The 19846-nt window shown below is 56.6% G+C and overlaps 5 protein-coding genes across 5 annotated transcripts; 4 read left to right on the plus strand and 1 right to left on the minus strand.

Moving 5' to 3' along the window:
* Window positions 1-3036: 3036 nt before the first annotated feature.
* Window positions 3037-7110, plus strand: UMAG_03418 (uncharacterized protein; the record flags this gene model as incomplete). Its single annotated transcript, XM_011391588.1, has 1 exon — window positions 3037-7110. The coding sequence occupies one exon, from the start codon at window positions 3037-3039 to the stop codon at window positions 7108-7110; it is 4074 nt and encodes a 1357-aa protein (XP_011389890.1).
* A 1230-nt stretch (window positions 7111-8340) lies between these two features.
* UMAG_03419 (uncharacterized protein) lies at window positions 8341-12216 on the plus strand (the record flags this gene model as incomplete). The annotated part of the gene is made up of 1 exon (XM_011391589.1): window positions 8341-12216. The coding sequence occupies one exon, from the start codon at window positions 8341-8343 to the stop codon at window positions 12214-12216; it is 3876 nt and encodes a 1291-aa protein (XP_011389891.1).
* A 776-nt stretch (window positions 12217-12992) lies between these two features.
* UMAG_11071 (uncharacterized protein) lies at window positions 12993-14264 on the plus strand (the record flags this gene model as incomplete). The annotated part of the gene is made up of 1 exon (XM_011391776.1): window positions 12993-14264. The coding sequence occupies one exon, from the start codon at window positions 12993-12995 to the stop codon at window positions 14262-14264; it is 1272 nt and encodes a 423-aa protein (XP_011390078.1).
* Window positions 14265-14499: 235 nt separating this feature from the next.
* On the minus strand, window positions 14500-17718 carry UMAG_03421 (uncharacterized protein; the record flags this gene model as incomplete). The annotated part of the gene is made up of 1 exon (XM_011391590.1): window positions 14500-17718. One exon carries the CDS (start codon window positions 17716-17718, stop codon window positions 14500-14502), a length of 3219 nt encoding a protein of 1072 aa, XP_011389892.1.
* Window positions 17719-18166: 448 nt separating this feature from the next.
* Window positions 18167-19663, plus strand: UMAG_03422 (uncharacterized protein; the record flags this gene model as incomplete). Its single annotated transcript, XM_011391591.1, has 1 exon — window positions 18167-19663. One exon carries the CDS (start codon window positions 18167-18169, stop codon window positions 19661-19663), a length of 1497 nt encoding a protein of 498 aa, XP_011389893.1.
* Window positions 19664-19846: the final 183 nt, after the last annotated feature.

Below are 19846 nucleotides of genomic sequence, written 5' to 3' on the forward strand. Positions count from 1 at the left end.
GTCCGTGCACTCGTGACTGATTGGAATGTCCCTGCTTTGTCACCGCGAAATGAGCCGAAGAACTGCCGGAAGGATCGGGCTCATCTTGGTGTGATCGATGCGTATCGGGATGCGATGAATTTGATAAGATAAACTGGATTTTGCGAGGCGCTTTTGTCTGCGTTCCGGAGGCTGTTTCAGTTAACCCCCCATTCCGACTGGAAAACGACAAGGCGCTGAGGTTATGACGATGACGACGAATAGGCGTCGCCGCTTTGAGCCAAGACATGCGAGACCTACCATACTGCATGCACAGCAGCAGCATGAAGATCGTGGCAGCCCCGCATTCCGAGGCACCCTACGGTCGAGAGCGGCTCGACTCGGTGACTCCGTCGGCTTGACTTAGGCCACTGACAAGCCTCGATCATCGGTCCAGGCAGTATCAAGGAAATTCATACGTGATAGCTGTCCACAACGACCTTCACGCTTGGAGAAAGATGGATTTGAAAGGAATTTGACGCCAAAGAAATCGAGATGCAACATGAAAAAAACGTCACATCGAGCAAGGCTGGCAAAGCGGGAAAAAGGCGGGCAGGGGTATTCGTGATTGAGAGGCTGGGCCATGAAACGCGGCGAGAGGGTGAGTCACGTTTGGTGCAAGCATGTGGCGTGTCAGGGGCAACTAATTCAGCTTGGCGCATGAAGAACAAGAGTAAGGTGCACGAAGCGACGGCGTGGGTATCAGATGGCCAACAGCCACTCGCGACTCTGGCGCGGACCAAGGACGCATATCAGCTGAGCTGGCCAAAGCGCACTCGCGTCATGGCTGTGTGTATGGAGCCATGACAGAAACAAGCACAAAGTGTACATGGTGAAGCGCGAATCGTGAATCGTGAATGGTGATCGTGTTCAAGCGGAGGCTCAACACGGGTTTTGTGCACGTGCAGATAGATGGCTTGCAAGGTGCGTATCGCGGGATCCAGACAGCCTGCAGCAACGACACGGGAATGCGTTTACGTACCGCGCCAATTTGAGGGACGCTAACATAGCATTGCATATCAAATCTGAGCGTATGCGAAGCGCCCACATCCGAAGCGTTGGCGATTGGAAGCTTTGTCATTGGGATAACGTAGCAAGAGGAGTCTCTCTGGATGATCGTACAGGAAGCGACGCGGTCAAGCTCGTACAAACATGAAAGCACAATCACGAATCGTGAATCACGAGAATGGCGGGCGCTGTTGGTTGCCGCAGTCTGACACACTTACGATCAACTCAAATTTGATAGCGTATGCAGGCCAAGACTTTTTGTTTTTTGTCCCTTTATCCCTCTTTTGCCTTTTTTGCGTTAAGTGATTAACGTTATGTTGTCAGAGGGTTCATGAGACGCTGCGGTTTCAGCACCGCCTTGCGCGACTGAGCAAATGAGCCAATCGTGAATGACAGAGGCACTTTCAAGTTTGCATCCACGGTGCACAGCCAACAGCAACGTGCCAGATACACGGGAGTTGTGAGTATGACTCACGAGTCATAATCAAGTTGAGTTTCAAGCAGCTTGTTAGCATGCGTTGCGAATCGGGAATGATGCCGACGCGCGACGCTCCGAGTGTGTGCTCGTGCGCTCGTGCTTGATGTGACCTTGCCGCTCCTACGCCAGCACAGATCGAGACGAAACCGCTGCTCGTTCAGGCTTGGTCGTTGATCGTTGCTGTGCAAATCGTGCTGCTTGATCGTGACGTGTGTGTCACACGCGGCAGGCTCAAGTGGGGCGTGTTGGGGAGCTGAGCGTACAAGGTGGGACAAGTGTAGCCCGAAGTTGACTTGACTTGAACCCGATTCACGCACGATTCGTGATTCGTGATTCGTGATTCGTGATTCGTGATTCGTGATTCGTGATTCGTGATTCGTGATTCGTGATTCGTGATTCGTGATTCGTGATTCGTGATTCTGGGATTGATTCGCACCGCTCACCGCTTACGGACGTGGCTGCGATGGAAGCACGAATCGTGAATATTCGTGATTCACGATTGCTAAGTTAACTGGACTTGGTCTGAGTCACGAATGTGCGTGAATGAGTTGGATTTCGATTCGTGATTGTTTTTGAATTTCATTCTTTTTTCGCCATCGCCCTTTTTAGGCAGTCTTTCAGCAGCCAAACGGGCGGGACAGAAAGCAGGGAGAGCGAGCGCCACCAGGACCCACAGTCGTGAGGCGAGTTCATGCTATTAATTAAATAAATAAATAGAATAGACACTCGTGAATCACGAATAACGTTAACTTACCATTTTACTGTATTTTTTCATTTGCATATCGTTGATGAGCATGTTGGCTGTGCTCAGCTTGTTCAGCAGCAGCAGCAGCAGCAGCAGCAGTAGCAGCAGCACAGGCACAGACACGCCACAGTCACAGTCACCGACGTTAGAGTCGGGTTTAGTCAGTTGTGAATCTCGTCTAAAACCATCCGAGTGCGCTTCGCTTGCTCCACAATCGTGAATCACCACCCATCTTGAATGCCGCATCAGCCAAGCGAGTGTAAGTCGAGGATCAAATCAAAAAGTCACGCTTCGCCGCTCCTCTATCATCACTCACAACTCGTGACTTGCTCTAACGACCGTCCTGAGACACTCTGCCTCTCATCCCTTTGCTCTCCTCACTTGCCGCAATCATCCATCGCAGCGCCTACACATTCACGATTGGCGTTGACGCTCGCTTTCTTTCCATATCCCTTCGACGCTCTCTGACCATCTATCTGATCTTGGCTTTCTACCATCACCAACCCTGCGAATCCTCTGCTGAATTTTACCATCTGTTGGCACTTTGACACGATCCCTACCACCACCATCATCCTCCTCCTCCCCCGAGCAAGCTTCGCATCGGCTTCAAGCTTGGTCTTTGATCCATCTCTTCCTGGTCGACTATCATCGTATCCATCTCGTCCCGTCTGGTTTGGTATCGCTTCCCATTCTATCATCTGCGACGCTCGTTCTTGGCTGCTGCCAATCACCAACGTCGCAGCCGCTGATATCCACCGCTCCTTTCATCTGCAACTCTGGTGCGATCATGCTATCTACCACCAAAACCCCTCCCGTCTTGCACCACACAAATGAATACAGCGTCCCTCGCGCTATCCGTTCCGCCTCCACTCCGTCCGGCAGCTTTCCAATCGTCGAGCATGCCGGTGCCTCCAGTCTAGACTACGACCTCGCTCCCGCTCCCGCTCCAGGCTCGGCGACCCAAAGCCTCCATGAATCGCAATCCGTCTCTCAGCTCTACCCTCGCTCGTCGATTCTCATCAACGCGCGCAAGCGTCCTTACTCGGGTGTCATCTACGCTAATCCTTCCCTCACTGCCCCTGTCGTCACTCACATCCCAGCAGTGCCCTCCCGCAAGGAGCGAGAAAAGGAAAAGGAACGTGCACGCGAGCGCGAAAAGGAACGTGAGCGCGAACGTGAAAGGGCAAAATCCAAGGACGAAGAGAAAATCTGGGGCATCCCCAAAAAGGCGCTCCTTCTCGGCCTCGGCGATCTCAATTTCAATGCACAGATGGCCATGATGGCCGGCTGGGGCCACGGCAGCGGAGGCGCTTCCATCCTCCCCAGTACCGCCATCACCACCGTTGATCGCAAACGCATTCGCTCGTCCGACCTCATCAGACCTTCTTCCTCCTCCTCCTCCTCCTCCTCCTCGCGCAAGTCCTTCCGCGACTCGGACAGTGAAGCCGAAGACATCCATCTCAAACCTTCCCAACGCACCTCCCGCAGCGCCATCGACAGTGCACACCACAAGTCCACCACCAAACTGGATGGCCTCGTCAGCTCGTCACCTATAGACGAGCGCATGGACCCCGAGGAGCTCGCTGCACTCAATGCCATCATCAACACCCGTCGCAGCATGGCCGCAGCACAGGCTCTTGTCAGCGGTTCCATCAGCATCACTCCACGTCCCCTCCGCGCTTGCACAAGTTTCAGCAGCTCCGCAAACGACCTCTCTCGTCCCCCTCTCGACGAAAAGCGCTTCGAGTCGCAAGACTCGGTCTCCAGCATCAGCTCCGTTGGCCAATCTTCCGCCAGCCTAGGCAGCACTGGTTTGCCAACCTCGGCTTTGGACAATGCATCCCAAACCCCGACGCTCCATTCCGCTACCCCTCCCTCTTGCCTCCCTACGCTCCACCCCGCCGACGCCAAATCGCCGCGCATCCGCTTCGCACCTCTGCCCACCCCTACTTCGGCGCCACCCACCATGCAGTCGCTCAATGGCTCCGCAATTCTTGACGACTCGGAACAGTCCGACTCCTCGGAATCCGAGTTTGACTCTGACGACGAATCCAAATCCATGAAGGGCAAATGGTACCTCATGGGTATGCCCTCAGCCTACTTTAAGCCAGAATACTACACCAAAAAGGGCAGCAAGCGTCGCAACACCAAGAGTGGCAGCGGTACAGCCGATGGCGACGATCGTTCCGAAGACAGCCACACGCTTCGACGCAAGAGCACCGGTAGCATCTCGGACGTCAACACCACCGAACCGCCACGCAGACCTGTCTCGGAACAAGATGAAGAGCAACGTGGCAGAGGAGCCGCATCCGCATCCGCCTCCAAGCCCAAACGCAAATCGTCGCACTCGCGTAGACGTTCTCGCAGCCGCTCGGGCGCCGTCAGTTCCGGCGACGAGGACGAACGTGCGCGTCGAAGGGAGCTCATCCGTCTTGCACGTCCAGGCGGCACAGGCATGGTCACCCTCCCCGACGGCACCAAGATCCGTGCTCGTCGTGTCAACGATCTACCCACCCAGGACGAGCCCGAGTTTATCGAGTGGGGCTTTGCCGGCCTTGCACGTGAGGCGTCTCGTCGCAGCCTCGGTGGCAGCGGGCCCCCATCGCTAGCTACCACCCCCAACAGCTCCGACTACAGGGGTCTCTCGGCCTACATGGAAGGTGGCGACGACGATGACGACGATGACGACGGCTCGGGAATGGCATGGGTTCGTCGCCGTCGACGCGAAAGGGAGGCCAAGGCACGCATCGAGCGCGAGCAGGCCCAAAAGGCTGCCGTCGAACCCACAGTTCAGGTTGACACACCCTCGCAGGTCTCGACTGCCCATCCAGTGGTTTCCACCGAGCCGGCCTCGGATGACTCTATTGCTTCCACCAATGGCAGCGCAGCAGCAGCAGCAGCAGTAGCACCCAAACTCACCACTTCGGCACCCGCCACCGCCGCCACACCAATTCAAGCTGACGTCTCGGCGCCGACGAGCGAGATTGGCCTTGCTCAGATCGACGAGCCCATGCCATCGTCCTCAGAAGCAGCAGCCGAGCCCGTTGCTGTGTCGCCATCGCAAGCAGAAAAGCAAAACGCAAAGCGCCAGTCACTGCTTAGCACCATCGACACATCGCCCTACTTTAACAACCCATTTGCCTCTGGTGACGCCATGGTAGCCTCGCCCGCCGCCGATGAGCCATCTGCCAGTCTGGAAGCCTCGATGCTCTCGGAAGTCTCCCCTGGCGATCCTACGATGGGCGGAAGCCAGATTCTGGGCAGGGCCAATCGCGCGGTCGCATCCGAGTCGAGCGTGGCCGGCGACAGCACGCCTCGTCAGAATACTGGTTTGGGCCTCACTGCCAGCAAAGCCGAGGAGATCCGTCGTAGGCATGAGGACGAAGTGGCCGCGCTCGGTGCCGAGGTGCTGGCGCAGACGCGACGCAATAATCAGCGTCGACAGGCGAGCTCCACCAGCCGTGTTGTCACTTCGCCCCAACTCGGCTCTGATGAGCTTGCGGCCGAGCAAGACCCAAGCTCGCCTACCAAGAACAGCAACCGCGTCAGCCAAGCCGCCGTCACCTCGTCTTCCGCTGCGTCCAGCTCGGTCGCGCTCGCCAAAGCCTCGTCGCGTGAAACTGGATCGGAGAAAAAGTCGATCTCGCGCGCCGTGGGCTCGATCATGCGCAAGGCCACCACCGACAGCGAAAAGACGGTACGACATCCAGCCGCTCCCACTCTGCTCAAGCAGGAGGTCACTTTCCCACACGAGCTGGATGCTACCGAGCTCAAGCAACACAACGGCGCCTCGCTGGCCGTTGCGTCAGCCCATCACAAGCACACGATGAACGCCTCGCTGGCTCGCACCGCTTCGCCGGAAAGCACGCTGTCGCGTCAGTCATCGGCGGTGAGCGGCTACTCGGCGTCCGCGGCGAGCAAGTCGGCGTCTTCGCTCCACAACACGAGCAGCTCGCACGCTGCTTCGCCCATGTCGAACAAGCGTATCTCGCTCGACCCTTCGGTTAGCACGCCGGCACCGTCGCCTTGGCTGCCACGTCGACCCGATGCACGCGGTGTCGCCGTAGTACCGCTGCCCCAGCTCGGCGTTCGTCCTGAACGTCCGCGAGAGGGACGCGTGTGGCAGTCGGACGATAGCGATGCGTCGGACGCCGACAAGGACGATGCCAAGCGACACGCAAAGGAAGCGGACGAGGAGGAAGAGGAAGGCTCGGACCTGGATGCCGAAGAGCTTCTCGAGGAAGAGCGTAAGACGGCCATGCAAAAGAAGCGAGCTACGACACGTGCAGCAGGACAAGAAGTGGTACACGCGCGTCTAGGCAAAAAGGCATCGGCACGAGCGCTGTCGGATCTGACGGCATCGTACGACGACATGGTGCTCGCCTCGACCTCTTCGTCATCGGCGTCAACACGTCGTCGCACCGGCCGCCCTGCACGTCGGAACAGCATGGATATGCGTATATCGTCCAACGCTTCGCGATCGCCCGCCGCTCCTCGCAAAGCGCCGCCCAAGCTGGTGCGAAGTCGTCGATCGGTGCAGTCGATCCGATCGGCTGAAGACGAGGACGAAGACGTCGACGAGAAAGATCTATGGCCAGCAGCATCAGCGACGAGCAAGTCGGGCACACCTCGGCCTCGTCACATTTTGGTCAATCTGCCAGGAGGACCAGGGATCTGGGACAGCAAGACCGGAGGTGGACGCAATGCTGTGGCGGCCATCAATTCGGTGGCAGCTGCACGCGCCAAAGCCATCAAGAAGCGTGCTCGTGACCGCCACGGCTCGTTTGAGCTGCCGCCGGACTGGGACGACGAGATGATGGATTATGGCTGGCCACGAAGTCTCAAAGGCTCGCTGTATTGATGATGATACTCTGATTCTCCGGAAAGCCTCGCGCGATGCTGATTCGTAGACGCACGCACACACAGACACACACACATGCGTTACCGAACATTTGTTCTACTAGATACCCCGTCTCGCTTTGTGCACACCATTCCTTTCGCACTGCAAACAAGATCCGGTCGCACTCTGGCTCTTTGGCGTGTGCAGCGGGCAGTGTGCGCACAGTGTTGAGCGAACAAGAGGATCAGAGTGTGTTTGGCGTGGAGACGAGGACGAAGTATCCGTATTTGCTTGACCAGCCAACTGAAATGCGAAGTGGTATCCTTGACCGGTTTGTAGTCACGAGGAATTCTATTCATGTGTGAAGGTGGGACCGGGGGTAAGAATCGGCATGCTCTCTGGTAACATCGAAAATGCGCGCAACAAAGAGAGGCGTAATAAAGGCGAGTGAAATTGATCGTACAATGAATGTACAATCACGAATGCATGAGGGAGGGAGAGTATCTCACTCACGACTGTGACTTGGCGCGGATCTGTGATCGTGGATGACAGCGACGAAGAGCGAGGTCAGTGACAGAGGTCCACCACGATCTGCTTGGGTACATGATGGCCTGGGAAGCCACTCTCGGCCCCTCTTTGACTCGCCGATATTTCTGCAACCAGCCAGAAAAAGTGCGCACTCCTCTACCGCAGCACCGCCTACAGGTCGAGATGTCGTTCGCACGCTCATGCTCAACTCAACGTGACGGAGCAACGAGCGGATTTAGCCGTACAGCAACTTGGTCCGTTAACGAGACTCAGCTGTTCACTGGATCTTAGACTTTTGTCTTCCGCATCAGCATCTGCCTAGGAAGGCGTAGGTCGGTGTAATCACGAATGTATATAATCTCGAGAAAAAGAAAACCAAAATGTTCGTTGAACGAGTCACGAGTGCGCAATTCGTGATTGTGGCTAACAAACTCGAATTTCATATCCGTGTTCCGTGTTCCGTGTTCCATGCTCGTGCATTCGTGATTCGTGATCCGAGAGATCGCGCGTCTGTCTTGTCTTGACCGCATACATCCCGGCAGTATCGACCTCGGAAGCTCTATGGTAGCAAAGCCAATACCGCGCCGCAGCTAATCACATCCACCGATGAAACACTGATTCAGGCGCGCATCGCAGCGCATATTTGCAGTCTGCGTGCCGGCGATTCGACGTTTTTGTGTATTCACAAGATTCATTCAGTCTCGATGCGTTTGCTGGTAAACGATGGAACAGTACGATCACTCATCTGCTGCAAACGCTCGTTCTTCGTCGGAGACTTGCTCGTCCAGATGGCGTACGAGTCCCTCTAGTCCAGCAGTAGACTCGACGCTGCAACACAAACCTTCTCTCGCTACCACGCGATCGAGCAGCTCGGCATCTGTATCTGTATTTTGCTCCAGCCACGCAGAAGCATCATCAGCATCAGCATCAGCAGCATCACCACCACCCGTCTCTTTGGCGTCTACTCGATCTTCCCGCCAGCCAGCATATTCCGAGACACTGAAGAGTCCGAAATCTCGGAGCTTTGAAAAGCCGAAACGTCTTCCGGTCTATATCCGCATCGTTCCCAAAGACATCTGGTTACGCATCCACGTAGATCCGAGCCAGACGATTGGATCTATCAAAGACACGGCACTGTTCAAAGCCAATGCACCCGACCACGATGCTTCGCTATCGTACCGCTTCTACCAGGACGCCATCAATGCTTCGGTGCATGCAAAGATTGCACCCGTCGCCGCGCACGATAAGGTGATTAAGCATCGCACCTATGCGTTGCCAAGGTCTTTCGTCTGTCCTCCACCGGACCTCACCGACATACCTGCTTGCGTAGCTGCGTCCATAGCTGGCATCGGTCGCGCCAACAAATCACGCTCGCATGGCGATCAAAGTCTACGCTCTGCCGGCAACTCTGTGTCTCCGCCAGGCGTGCCTCCGCTGCCCACGTTTGATACCGCATACAGCCCATGTCAGGCTCAAAGTTCACTGCGCGCTGCCTCGGTATCGCCGTACGCATCCCAGCACAAGCCAACTCCATCTTCGTCTCCGCGTTCGCATACCATACCCTTGGCTTTCTCCCCACATGCGCTCAACCGCCGTACGCCTTCAGCAAAGTCAGCAAGCAGCGGCGATGGCGTCAGCGCTTGCACAGCACTCATCACTCGCCAGATCTCGAATTCGACGCTCGCCACTTCTCCTCCGTCCACATGGTCCGACGGCGGACGAGCAAGCAACATTGCCATGGTCAGCTCGGATGCCAGCGCCTCGGATACATCCCACTCGCAATCGGTCTCGGCTTGGAATGTGCTCAATGACATCTCGATCTGTCTCGATGCATCGTTGATCACGGGCAATCGCAACGCAAAGCTAGAAGAGGACGTGGCAAGATCGAGGCTCTTGCAGTGGAATGCTCGTTACGCATCTACAGGTAGTACGAAGCCTCGCAAACAGAGCGAAACCTATGCGTCCATGGTGCAGTGGGATTCGCATGCTCGATGCAAAAGCTCGTCGGCGCAGAGCTACAGCGCGACGCCAACGATGCGCTCGAGCAGTACGTTTGACAGAGAGCCTGTACGCTCTCGTAACGAGCTTGCCGCTTCACCTCGTTCCAGTGTGGATGCATCGTCTGCGGACAGTCATGTGCAACGCGGCTCGGCAGCTTGGGGGCACACGCAGAGCGAAAACACGCCTGCATCCGCCGTCGTTACTCCTCCAAAGCGACTCGCGCGGCTGAACGCAGCCACGATCAGAAGCGTAGCAGCAGCGCCTGCCATCTTCTACACCCAACCAGGCGCATGTGAATCGTCGAGTTCTCTCGCATCGTTCACTTCACCGTCGTCGTCGGCTGTTGGCTTGATGACCACGCAAGATGACGATGCCTCGGTGATGCAGTGGGGCACGCAAGCCGAACGCGCGCCGTTCTCGGATTCGCAATCGAGCCCGAGCCCGACTGCATCACATGCTGCTGCGTTTGCGCCTCTGTCGAGCCCACTACAGCCATCGGAAGCATTGCTGTCTGGATCGGCTTCGTCGGCTTCGTCGCCGCTGCGACCGCGAAGCAAGACCGTCACAGCTGCCGACGTGGTACGATCGCGACCCACAAACGTCCAAGTGCCGCCGATGATGTCCGAGGCCATCTCGTCACCGGTCTGCAACGCGTCGCTACCCAAATCCGCGATTAAGAAGATGCAAGCGGAAACAAGCCAGCGTCGATATGGACAGCAGAGTGATCTGTTGGATCTGCTCAAAGGCACACCCGCACGCCTTGTGCATCATGACGACAATGACGACGCTGATCACGCTGATCACGACGAGGGATTTGCGACTGTCAAACAGCGAAGCATGCCACGAGCCGTCCCTGCCCCGCTAGTACTACGCAAGGCCTCATCGCGCGATTCAGCCGGTGCGTCGTCGCCGCCAGCATCAAGTGGTGCTGCAGAGATGCGTGATGATTACATTGCCGGTATTAGAATCGACAAGATCTCGCGCGGCTGCAAAGATGCGTCGCATCCTCTGTCGTCCAAGTACGCGGTTCTGTCGTCGGCAAATGGATGCGAGTTGGAAGAGTGGCAGACAGTCGCTGCGTACAAACTGAGACCTTACGAGCTGCTCGAAATGCAATGGAGCATCCCTACCGAGCGCGTGTACATCGCACCGATCAACCTGCAAGACGTCATGCGCGTCGCTGGCGCAGCATCGAGCGTTCACCAAGGCGCCTTGAAGCAGACATGCGCAGACGACACATATGCAGGGCCCGACGCAGACGCGCTCTGCCTGGAGCCGTACTTTGAAGGTTGGGTGTACGTGATGAAAGGATCAGCAATCGGCAAGTCGGAAAAGCCAGCAAAGGGATCGGCCAAACCAGCCAAGTGGAAGCTGCACTGGATGATGGTCAAAGGGTGGCGCATCGACCTGTACCGCAAAAAGCCGAGGGCGGGCGAAGCGGTGTTGCCAGTGGCTGAGCAGGTGTGGTCCTTGCGATCGGTGCAATGCGTGGTGGATGCGCATAACGCTGTTCCTGCAAGTGTGGCGTTGCCGGCGCTCGACATTATGCCCACGTCCAGCCTCACGGTTGCGTTTTCGACCAAAGGTGGCACGGCTGCATCGACGAGCAACGAAATGTCTAGGCTGACGCTGCGGTGCATCACGCAATTTGACCACCAAGCTTTGTCGATGTTGTTGCACCGAGCGTGGTATCGATGCAGCGCAAGCTCGGCTTTGGTCATGGCGCGTATTGACGATTGGCGACGCAAAGCGGTGTTTCGGGCCATCGTCGCCGGGCGCGGAGGGACAGTGGCGCTGGGTCGCGCCGGACGTGGTGGACGAAATGCCGCATCACGCACACGATTACGACCTTCTGGTTGGCCAAAAGAGTGGGAAGATGCAGATCAATGGTCGAGCGACTCGGAACGCGAACAGATAGTGGCACCCGCCGAGCTGGAAAACAGCATAGTGACGCAGCAGCAGCAAGCGAGGCGGGAGACAGTGACACAAGCCAAACCGAATCAGCGTGTACAGCACAAGAGTAAGCACGAGGCGCACGAGGCGCAGGAGAGCGAGATTGTGCCAAACGGGCTGTACGCGGCGCTGCTGGGTAGAAGTGGTATAGCACCAACGAGGGCGAGCAAGATGGGTCGAGGTGGAGCATCGGAGAGTCTGTCGTACCGTCGATCGGGTGTGCAACAACGAGGTTTGGCGCAATCGGCATCGCTGCCACACATGGAGCCAGGGTTAATGCTTGGCAGCACTGGCCATTATGCGTCTCGTCGACGGAGCGGCTCGGCAACACGTTCACCAGCGCGTATCACGAGTTCGCCAGAACCTGCAGCCGCAGTAGCAGCTCGCTCGGCTGCGGCGACACGGGGTAGAAGCACATCCTCACACTCTTCACGCAGCAGCCGAGACGTCTCGCGCTCAGCATCGCCCATGCCATGGCGCAAAACAAGCGCCAGCGGTGGCAGCACCAACAGCGACGCGTATGCAATGTCTCCCGCGTCGGTGCCAGGCTTGGTCGACGTCCAACCTCGAGCCTCGGTGATGGTGGACAAGTTCAAGCCGAGTCAACAGAAGGTCAAGGATGCGCAAGCTAGCAGCCCTAGTTGAGATCGACGAGGACAAGGGCAAGCACAAGCAGCGGATATTCGCAGTCGGACCAAAGTGATACCATGATTAGCTACCATGTTTCGAGATCCAAGTCGTTGTGTAGAGAGCCGAAATAGATGGCAAAAATCGCCAAGCATGTGAATGGCTCAGCGGCGAGCTATATCTCGACATTCGTGATTCACGATTCACGATTGGTGATTGATGCACATTCTCTAACATGGGGTTCTCGTGTCAGTCGAGGTATGCAAGCGGTATCGGGCGTAGAGACGAGGCACGAAACGAGTGTGAGTCGTGAGTGGATGCTGCTGTCAGGGTCTGCCTGGAAATTCAGCTCAGGGTTGAATAATCATCGTGAATCGAAGAAAATCGTGTTGGATTCAGAAATTTACGATTTCCATGCCAGCACACAGCACAGCACACTCACACTCACACATACCCCCTTTTCTCTAAGACGCCGTCGCGCCGGAAAAGCGTGGTTCAAGCCCGCGTGAGTCGTAAGTGATGAATCGTGAATCAATCACAAATGTGAAGTGGTCTGCAATCACGAATCCACAAGCAACAAACAGCGTAAAGGGTCAGCGCCAATTTACGAATCATGAATCACGAATCGTGAACGAGATTTCTCAGCGTATGCGACTTACAACTCGTGACTTGATGTGGGCTGTGGGCGGGTGACTCGTGACTGTGCTCCTATTCACGATTTGGTCGTGGATAGCTCGCTTCTCGATTCACAATTTGGGATCGCTTTCATACTACCATCCAGCTGGACAGACATCATGTCCGATCCGTACCATTACACTTCGGCGGCGGACGCGTATAGCACGCCTCACACCACTGGCCACCAGCACGACTATCCGGTGCGACGCTCAATCGAGTCGGCGGCTCTGCCCGTCGCAGGCACCGGAGCGTACGATGCACGTCCGATCCATTCCAACGGCTACACGCGCGCACCTGGAGAGGAGCATCATGCGGATGAGGACGACGACGACGACGACCAAGACTGGAACGTCTATGACGATTTCAACATGACTCGAGCGTTGGCTCATGGCTCGTCGACGTCGGCACTGGCTCTGGCGAGCCAGAAGGATGCGTATTGGGACGCAAGCAAACCGTCGCTCCTCGAGACACCGTATTCCGACACCCCTGCCAACCGCAAGTCGCTGCTCTCGTCCGAGGCGTTTGGCTTTGACGTTCGCAACGCCGACCCCCGTCGCTCGGTCGTGCAGCACCACCCAACCCACGCTGCGGGTGCTAATCGAAACAGCCAGTTCTCCTCGGCTCCTCCCAATGCGATCAGCGGCATGGGTCCACAGCATGCAGACTCGACCACCGGAATCGAACTCATTACGGTCCCTGCTCTGGGCACCGAATACACAAAGGAGGAGTTGCGCGACATGACGCGTGTCTCGAAACGTCGGCGCAAGCGGTCCCACCGAAAGAAACGTTGCCAACTCTGGGTCTCTGGCCAGGACCATCTTTGGGGCTGGTTGAGCCCGCGCGTGGCCGTGTTTATTGCGTTTTTTGTGCTGCTCGCTCTGGGAATCATGCTGTTCTTTGTGATCCCGCGCGTGCCGACGTTTGCGATCTTGTCGACGAATCCGGTCACGGCAATCCCGAATGGAGCTAGCATGAAGGTCTCGCATTCGCCCACCAACTTTTCCATGACGATGGGCTTCAACCTGCGCGCCAACAACCGTAATGGCTGGATTCCGACGCATGCCACCGACCTCACATTGGAAGTGACCGACCTCAGCACGTACCAGAAGGTGGGAAAAGGCTCGATGGAATCGATCTCGTTCGCAGCTCGCACCAATACCCCGTTCAATTTTGCGGTGGAAATGAGCTACGTCAGTTTAAACGCAAGCGGCGACCAGACGTTTCAGAACTGGTACCAGGGCTGCGGCGCGCACTACGAGGGCTCCACACGTCCCACGCTGAACGTCGCCTTGAAGCTCGGCATGAACGTCAGAGGCTTGATTGGAAGAAAGACCACCAGTACCCAGATCAGCAACGTCGTCTGCCCTTTCACCTTGCAGGCGTATCAGTAGTGTTTTTCTCTATTTGTTTCACACAGCCTCAATGGACACTTTGCTTTTCATCGTTAGCGCATGTCTGCCGGGTCTGCAACACGCGCCCGTGACGCAACCAACGGCGGTCTGGCTGCAAGACAGCGCGGCTTGTTTGACGAATTGTCTCGCTTCTTGCACGGTATGGTGGACACTGTGGCATTCACATTCACGAATCGTGAGTGACAATTTGGACTGGTGACTGACGTGGCTAGTGCTACTGAGAGTGTTGGCTGAGAGCCCAAACTTGGTGGGCGTGATGCGAGAGGTCGGGGTTGCGCAGTTTGGTGAGGTGGCAGAGCTCCCATAGGATGGTCTGGCCACTCTCGAGCACGGCGGTGGTGGCGAGGTTGTTGCCGAGCGCCTGGTAGCTGCCGTTGCGCGAGCGGTCTTCGAGGTCCAAGAGCGCGAGCTGCGTCGCCGACGCCGAGGTCGACGGTTTCGTCACAAGCTGCGCTATCAGGCGCACCACTTTTCCCGCACCCGAAGCGCCCAGATGGAGCGAGATAATCGCCAGACGTTTGGCGAACGCGGCGAGCAGCTGCGGATGAAATCGCGTGCGCGAGCCGATCAGGATCGAATACAGCGAGTCTAACGCCAGATCTACAATGCTCGAGTCCGAGCGCGAGCCCGACGAAACTGAAACATGCGCTTCGTTGACAAAAGGAAGGTAGAAGAGCGTGTAGTAGAAATGCCCAAGCACATCGGTCAGATCCAGATTGAGCATCGATCCCTCCGCCTGTCCGAGAAACAGATCAAACGTCGTCTTGAGCGCCAGTACCATGTGCCGGATGCTTCGACTGAGCGTAGTTTGGTCGAGCAACACATTGTCCACTTGCGCTTGCGCTTGGCTATCGGAATCGGACGCGTCGCCATCCATCTCGGTGTGCTCGCCTGGCTCCTCGAGTAAGGCCGCATTGACAGCAATGTGCTTCTTCAAAACATCGAGCAGATCTCGGAAGAAATCCACATTGACCCGATGCGCGTACATACTCAGCCCTTTCAACGTACTCTCCAGGACCCGCAAACCTACCTGGCCTACGTCGCGCTTGAGCACGCTGAAGTACAGCACAAAGACCAACTTCAACGTTTCGGTCTGGTTCCTCTCCCTCTCTTGCAGATCCACGGTGGCTTCGGCCTCCTTCATCTCTTGTTCGATCTGCTTGAGTTGCTTCTGCTTCTTGAGCTGTTTCTTGCTGACGTGCGTTGCGAGTCCCTTGCGCACGTCTTTCGACGTCGACGCCTTTCCACCGCCTTTGCCCGATTTCTTGGCCTCGCGCGCCTTCATCGCAGCGCGTCGTTCGGCGTACACTTGTCGCTCGCGTGCAGCCTCGGCGTCAGGGTCCGTGGTCGTGGTTGTCGACGACCGTTTCTTGCCGAGCTCATCACGCAGTCGCAGGTGTAGCAGAATGTCGAGCACGCGCGAGTTGACCTTGTACCTTCGTTCCTTGGTCATTCGATGGATCAAGCGCACCACTTCGAGCGCCACTTCGCCATTCAGGTCCGACAAGACCACGCACGAGATCGCTTGGTAGCACGACTCTTCTAGCTCGCCCCACGTGCGGCGCGACATGCGCGCCACGACAACACCGAGGATGTTGGTGCGAAAGTTGAAGTGCACCGCCCGTGTAGCAAGCGTAGTAAACACCTTGATAGCCGCCTTCTCTAACGCCGGTGAGGACGCTGGTGACACGCGACGCTTGCCGTCATGTGTTGTCGTGCTGCTCACCTTGACCTCGACCTCGCACAGCTGCAGGAATTGCTTGTACACTTGCACCAAGCCACTCTCGAATTCCCTGCGCCTAGCTACGTCCTGTCCGACCTTTTCCTCCTTCTCCTTGTCGGTCAAGCTTCGAATCCTGTACGCCGGCAGAATGTCGACAAACACGGCCAGCATCGAGAGCATCGCCAACTGCCTCACCGACACGGGCACGTCGATCTTGATCGGTCGAGCCGTGTGCGGAGCGCGTTTCGCCTTGGCCTCAGCTTGCTCGAGCCTGATCTCGGCGATCTTTTCGGGCGGAGCCGAGATGGTAGGTGCTGCAAACACGGCGAGACGTCGAAGCAGGCCCAAGTTGACTTCCGGGTCGGCCACAATTTGCGAGGCGAGCGAGGCGATCTGGTTGCGTGCGAGGACCAGAGTCTGTTTCTGTGCGCCAAGCAGCGCAGTTCGGTAGGATTCAAGCACGGCTTTTCGGTTCGAGCCCACAGCGCGCGGTGGCGCCGGTAGGCGGCATGCGTGCGACGTGAGCACGATCTCGTACGGCGCCGTAAGGTTGAATCGCGACGAGTGCGTGATCGAGGACAACGTAACAGGCGTCGACGTCGCAGCTGCAGGCTCCTCGTCCGAGTCACTGTCGGCGCTACGCGGCAGAGGCGCGTGGACGGCTCGACTGGATACAGCTCGTTTGGAAGCGCAAGCATTGTCGTCATTATGATCATGGTCGTCGTCGTCGATCCAAGAATCGAGTTGTTCCGCTTCGCTATCCTGTCGATCCTCGTGCTGCTCGCCTTGGCCTTGATCGAGGTGATCCAGATCGATATCGTCGTCACTGCTATCTGCATCGTTCTGTGAAACAGGGCGCTCGAGTTTGCGAATGGGCAACTTGGCATTCAACCGTTTCTGCCTCTCCAACTCGGCTTGGTACTGCTCTCTCGCGTTGCGCTTGTCGAGCCTCGCCAGATACGCCGCTTCGGCATCTTGACGCTCGGCGCCAGCCCGATTTCCGGTCGAGTTTCGGCTGGTTTCCAGCACACCGGCGTCTTGGTCAGACAAGGCATCAACCTCGTCGCCTTCAGACACGTCGCTGTACTCTTGGAAGTTTTTCTTTTCTGCGTGGGTTGGCCGCGACCGAATTTGCTGCTCTGCGTCGGAGAAATCATGGCTATCATCGTCATCGTCATCGTCGTCATCGGACCATGGCTGTGTTAGGCTCGCCTTGTTCTCGGCGATGATTCTCTTCCTCTGCTCTTCAAACTGGCGTCTATCGGAACGTTTGAGCAGCTTAGCCTTGTGCTTTGCAAGCTTCTGCGAGACGTCGAGTGCCTTGTTGTTGTCGAGGCCGGAGAGGAACCCCAAGTTGGCTGCAGAGACCGTCTTGAGCTTTGTCTTGTCGTGCAGCTGCACATCCGTATCCTCGTCGCTGGCAGCGTGCTCGGACGAGACATGCGAGGCTTCGTCGGATTCGGGTTCGTATTCGGGCTCGTGCGCACGTGCTATCAGTCGTTGCTGCTTCTGCTTCAGACCGTATGAAGCGTGGGCGTCTTTCGAATCGGATTCATCCTCGTCGTCCGATCGGCGAATGTACATGTCGAGCTGTGCAGCGAGTTTGGGCACTTTGCGTACAGGCGCTTTTCGAGCCGATGTTTTGGTGGTTGAGCATCTGCTCGTGCTACTTCCAGCAGCTGAGGCAGCTGCTTTACGTTTGGGCGGCATGGTCGTGAGCAGCTATGATGCAGTGTGCCAATGTACAGAGCAAAGGTCAAGTACGCTTAGAAGAAACAGCCAGACATCAAGAATCACCAAGGCTAACCGTAATCCCTTGGCTCTGCAACCAAACATGAAAGCGCCAAGGGAAAAATCACAAAGCAGTCCACCACTCGTCACTGAAACAGAGATTCGTGAAATTTCAAAAAAATTCGGCGTTGCATCAATCACGAATCACGAATCACGAATCACGAATCACGAATCACGAATCCCGAATCGGGAATCGGGAATTGTGAATCCGAATGAGTCGTGCTTATGTAATACATGTTTTCAAATATGCACGCTCATGAGGCGCTGGAATGTGCCAACCTTGATCGATCAAGCTAACCACCACTAACGCACAACGCAGCACACCCTTTCTCGAAAGTGGCGTCCGCTTTGTATCAATCTGGACAAGATGAAAGCGGATCTGCTTCAGTTTGGATCCATGCTCACGTGGTGGTGGTTGCCATCGCTCGGCTCGCAAGTGCTACTTAACGTGAGCTATACTCTACGCATCCTGACACCTCCACCGCCTGGCTCGGCTGGTCAACGCAACAAGCATGTCCAACTGGCACGCACGATCGTGATTCTGGGGACGTTGGTGTACCAGATGGTGCAAGCGGCGATGGAGGCGCCACCGAACTACTACGAGCTTCTGGCACTACCGCTGGATGTGGATGTGGAAGGCGTACGTCGATCGTTTCGTTCGGTGGCGCGCAAGTACCATCCTGACAAAGTGGGTGAGGCAGGCGAGGCGCTGTTCATAGTGGCACGACGCGCGCACGATGTGCTTTCGGATCCCAACAAGCGCTTCGGCTACGACCGATTTGGCGACGGTGTAGCTGATTGGAGTGAGTGTGAGTCGCAGCGCGATTTTCTGCGTCGTGGACTCACCGGCATGGTGGCATTCTACACAATTAACCCTGCCATGTACGCGATATTCGGCTATTTCAACGGCGCAGGAGCAAGTGGTGTCTCTTTCTGGCGTCTAGCATCGCTCCTGTCCATGCTCGCCCTGGAACTCTGCCTATTGGTCAGCCCAGACTATCCAACATGGATGTCACTCCTGTTGCCCAACACGACCATCTTTGATATACGCCAATTGCTTCGCTCTCTGTTTGTCAACTTCTTCTTTGCATCCATCCAGCTCAGTGCCGCATTGGACGTGCTCGAATATGCAGACTCTCCTCCATTGAGGAACAGTGCCGATAGAGCAAGAACCGCCGAGGCACACTTGACAGCGATCAGGGCGAGAGCACAGGCATTGGACAAAATATCTGAAGCACTCAAGACCGGAATGCTACAAAGCTTGGCGAGCGAGCTAAGACCGTTCCGGGACAGAGCAAACGAGGTGGATGATGACGAGAAGGGGGAGGCGTTAAGCAAGATGAGTAGGCAGGAGCAAGTGTTGTTCGCCAAGATCGATAGGGTGCTGTTGGGCAGGAGCTTGATTGAGCAGCATCCGCAATTGATGGCTATGGCTCACGAGGATGGTCAGCACGTCAAGGTAGAGGAGCAAGCGCAAGCGGAGACGGACGAACCGATCAAGGTCAAGCAAGAGATGTCGGAGCCAGATTCGCCCGAGACCAGCATCGCGCCGAAAGCGGGACCGGTGCATGACACTGGCGGCCTTGTCAAGGCAGAAGTCTCGGAGGAATGTTTAGCCGGAACAGCGGCGGTGCGGATGCCAGATGACGCGCCTGGATCCGAGCGATCCGAGGTGGATCCGACATGTGCACGCGCACAACACGTGTCGGACAGTGCAATCGAAGCAAAGCGTTGCGAACAGTACGCTCCAGATACCTCGCCGACTGAGGCAGTCACGGCGAGTGCAGCGGATGCAACCACTGCAACGGCTGCAGCAGCAGCTGCTAGTCAGAGCGACGCGCATTCGCGTTACGACGGCGCATAAGACCTTGTACTTTAGCTCGCGATTTACATATCGACAAGACCAGATGCTTTGCTTTGTACTGCTCCTTCCTGCCCTTTGATGTGGTTGGCTGTAAGGCGAAGCATGTTGCAAGTAAGAAATCGTGAGTACGAAAGGAAACGATACGGTGCATAGTGCATCCGTGATTTGTGATTCGTGATTCGT

This window comes from Mycosarcoma maydis, chromosome 9 (genome assembly GCF_000328475.2).
Source record: "Mycosarcoma maydis chromosome 9, whole genome shotgun sequence".
Lineage (NCBI taxonomy): Eukaryota > Fungi > Basidiomycota > Ustilaginomycetes > Ustilaginales > Mycosarcoma > Mycosarcoma maydis.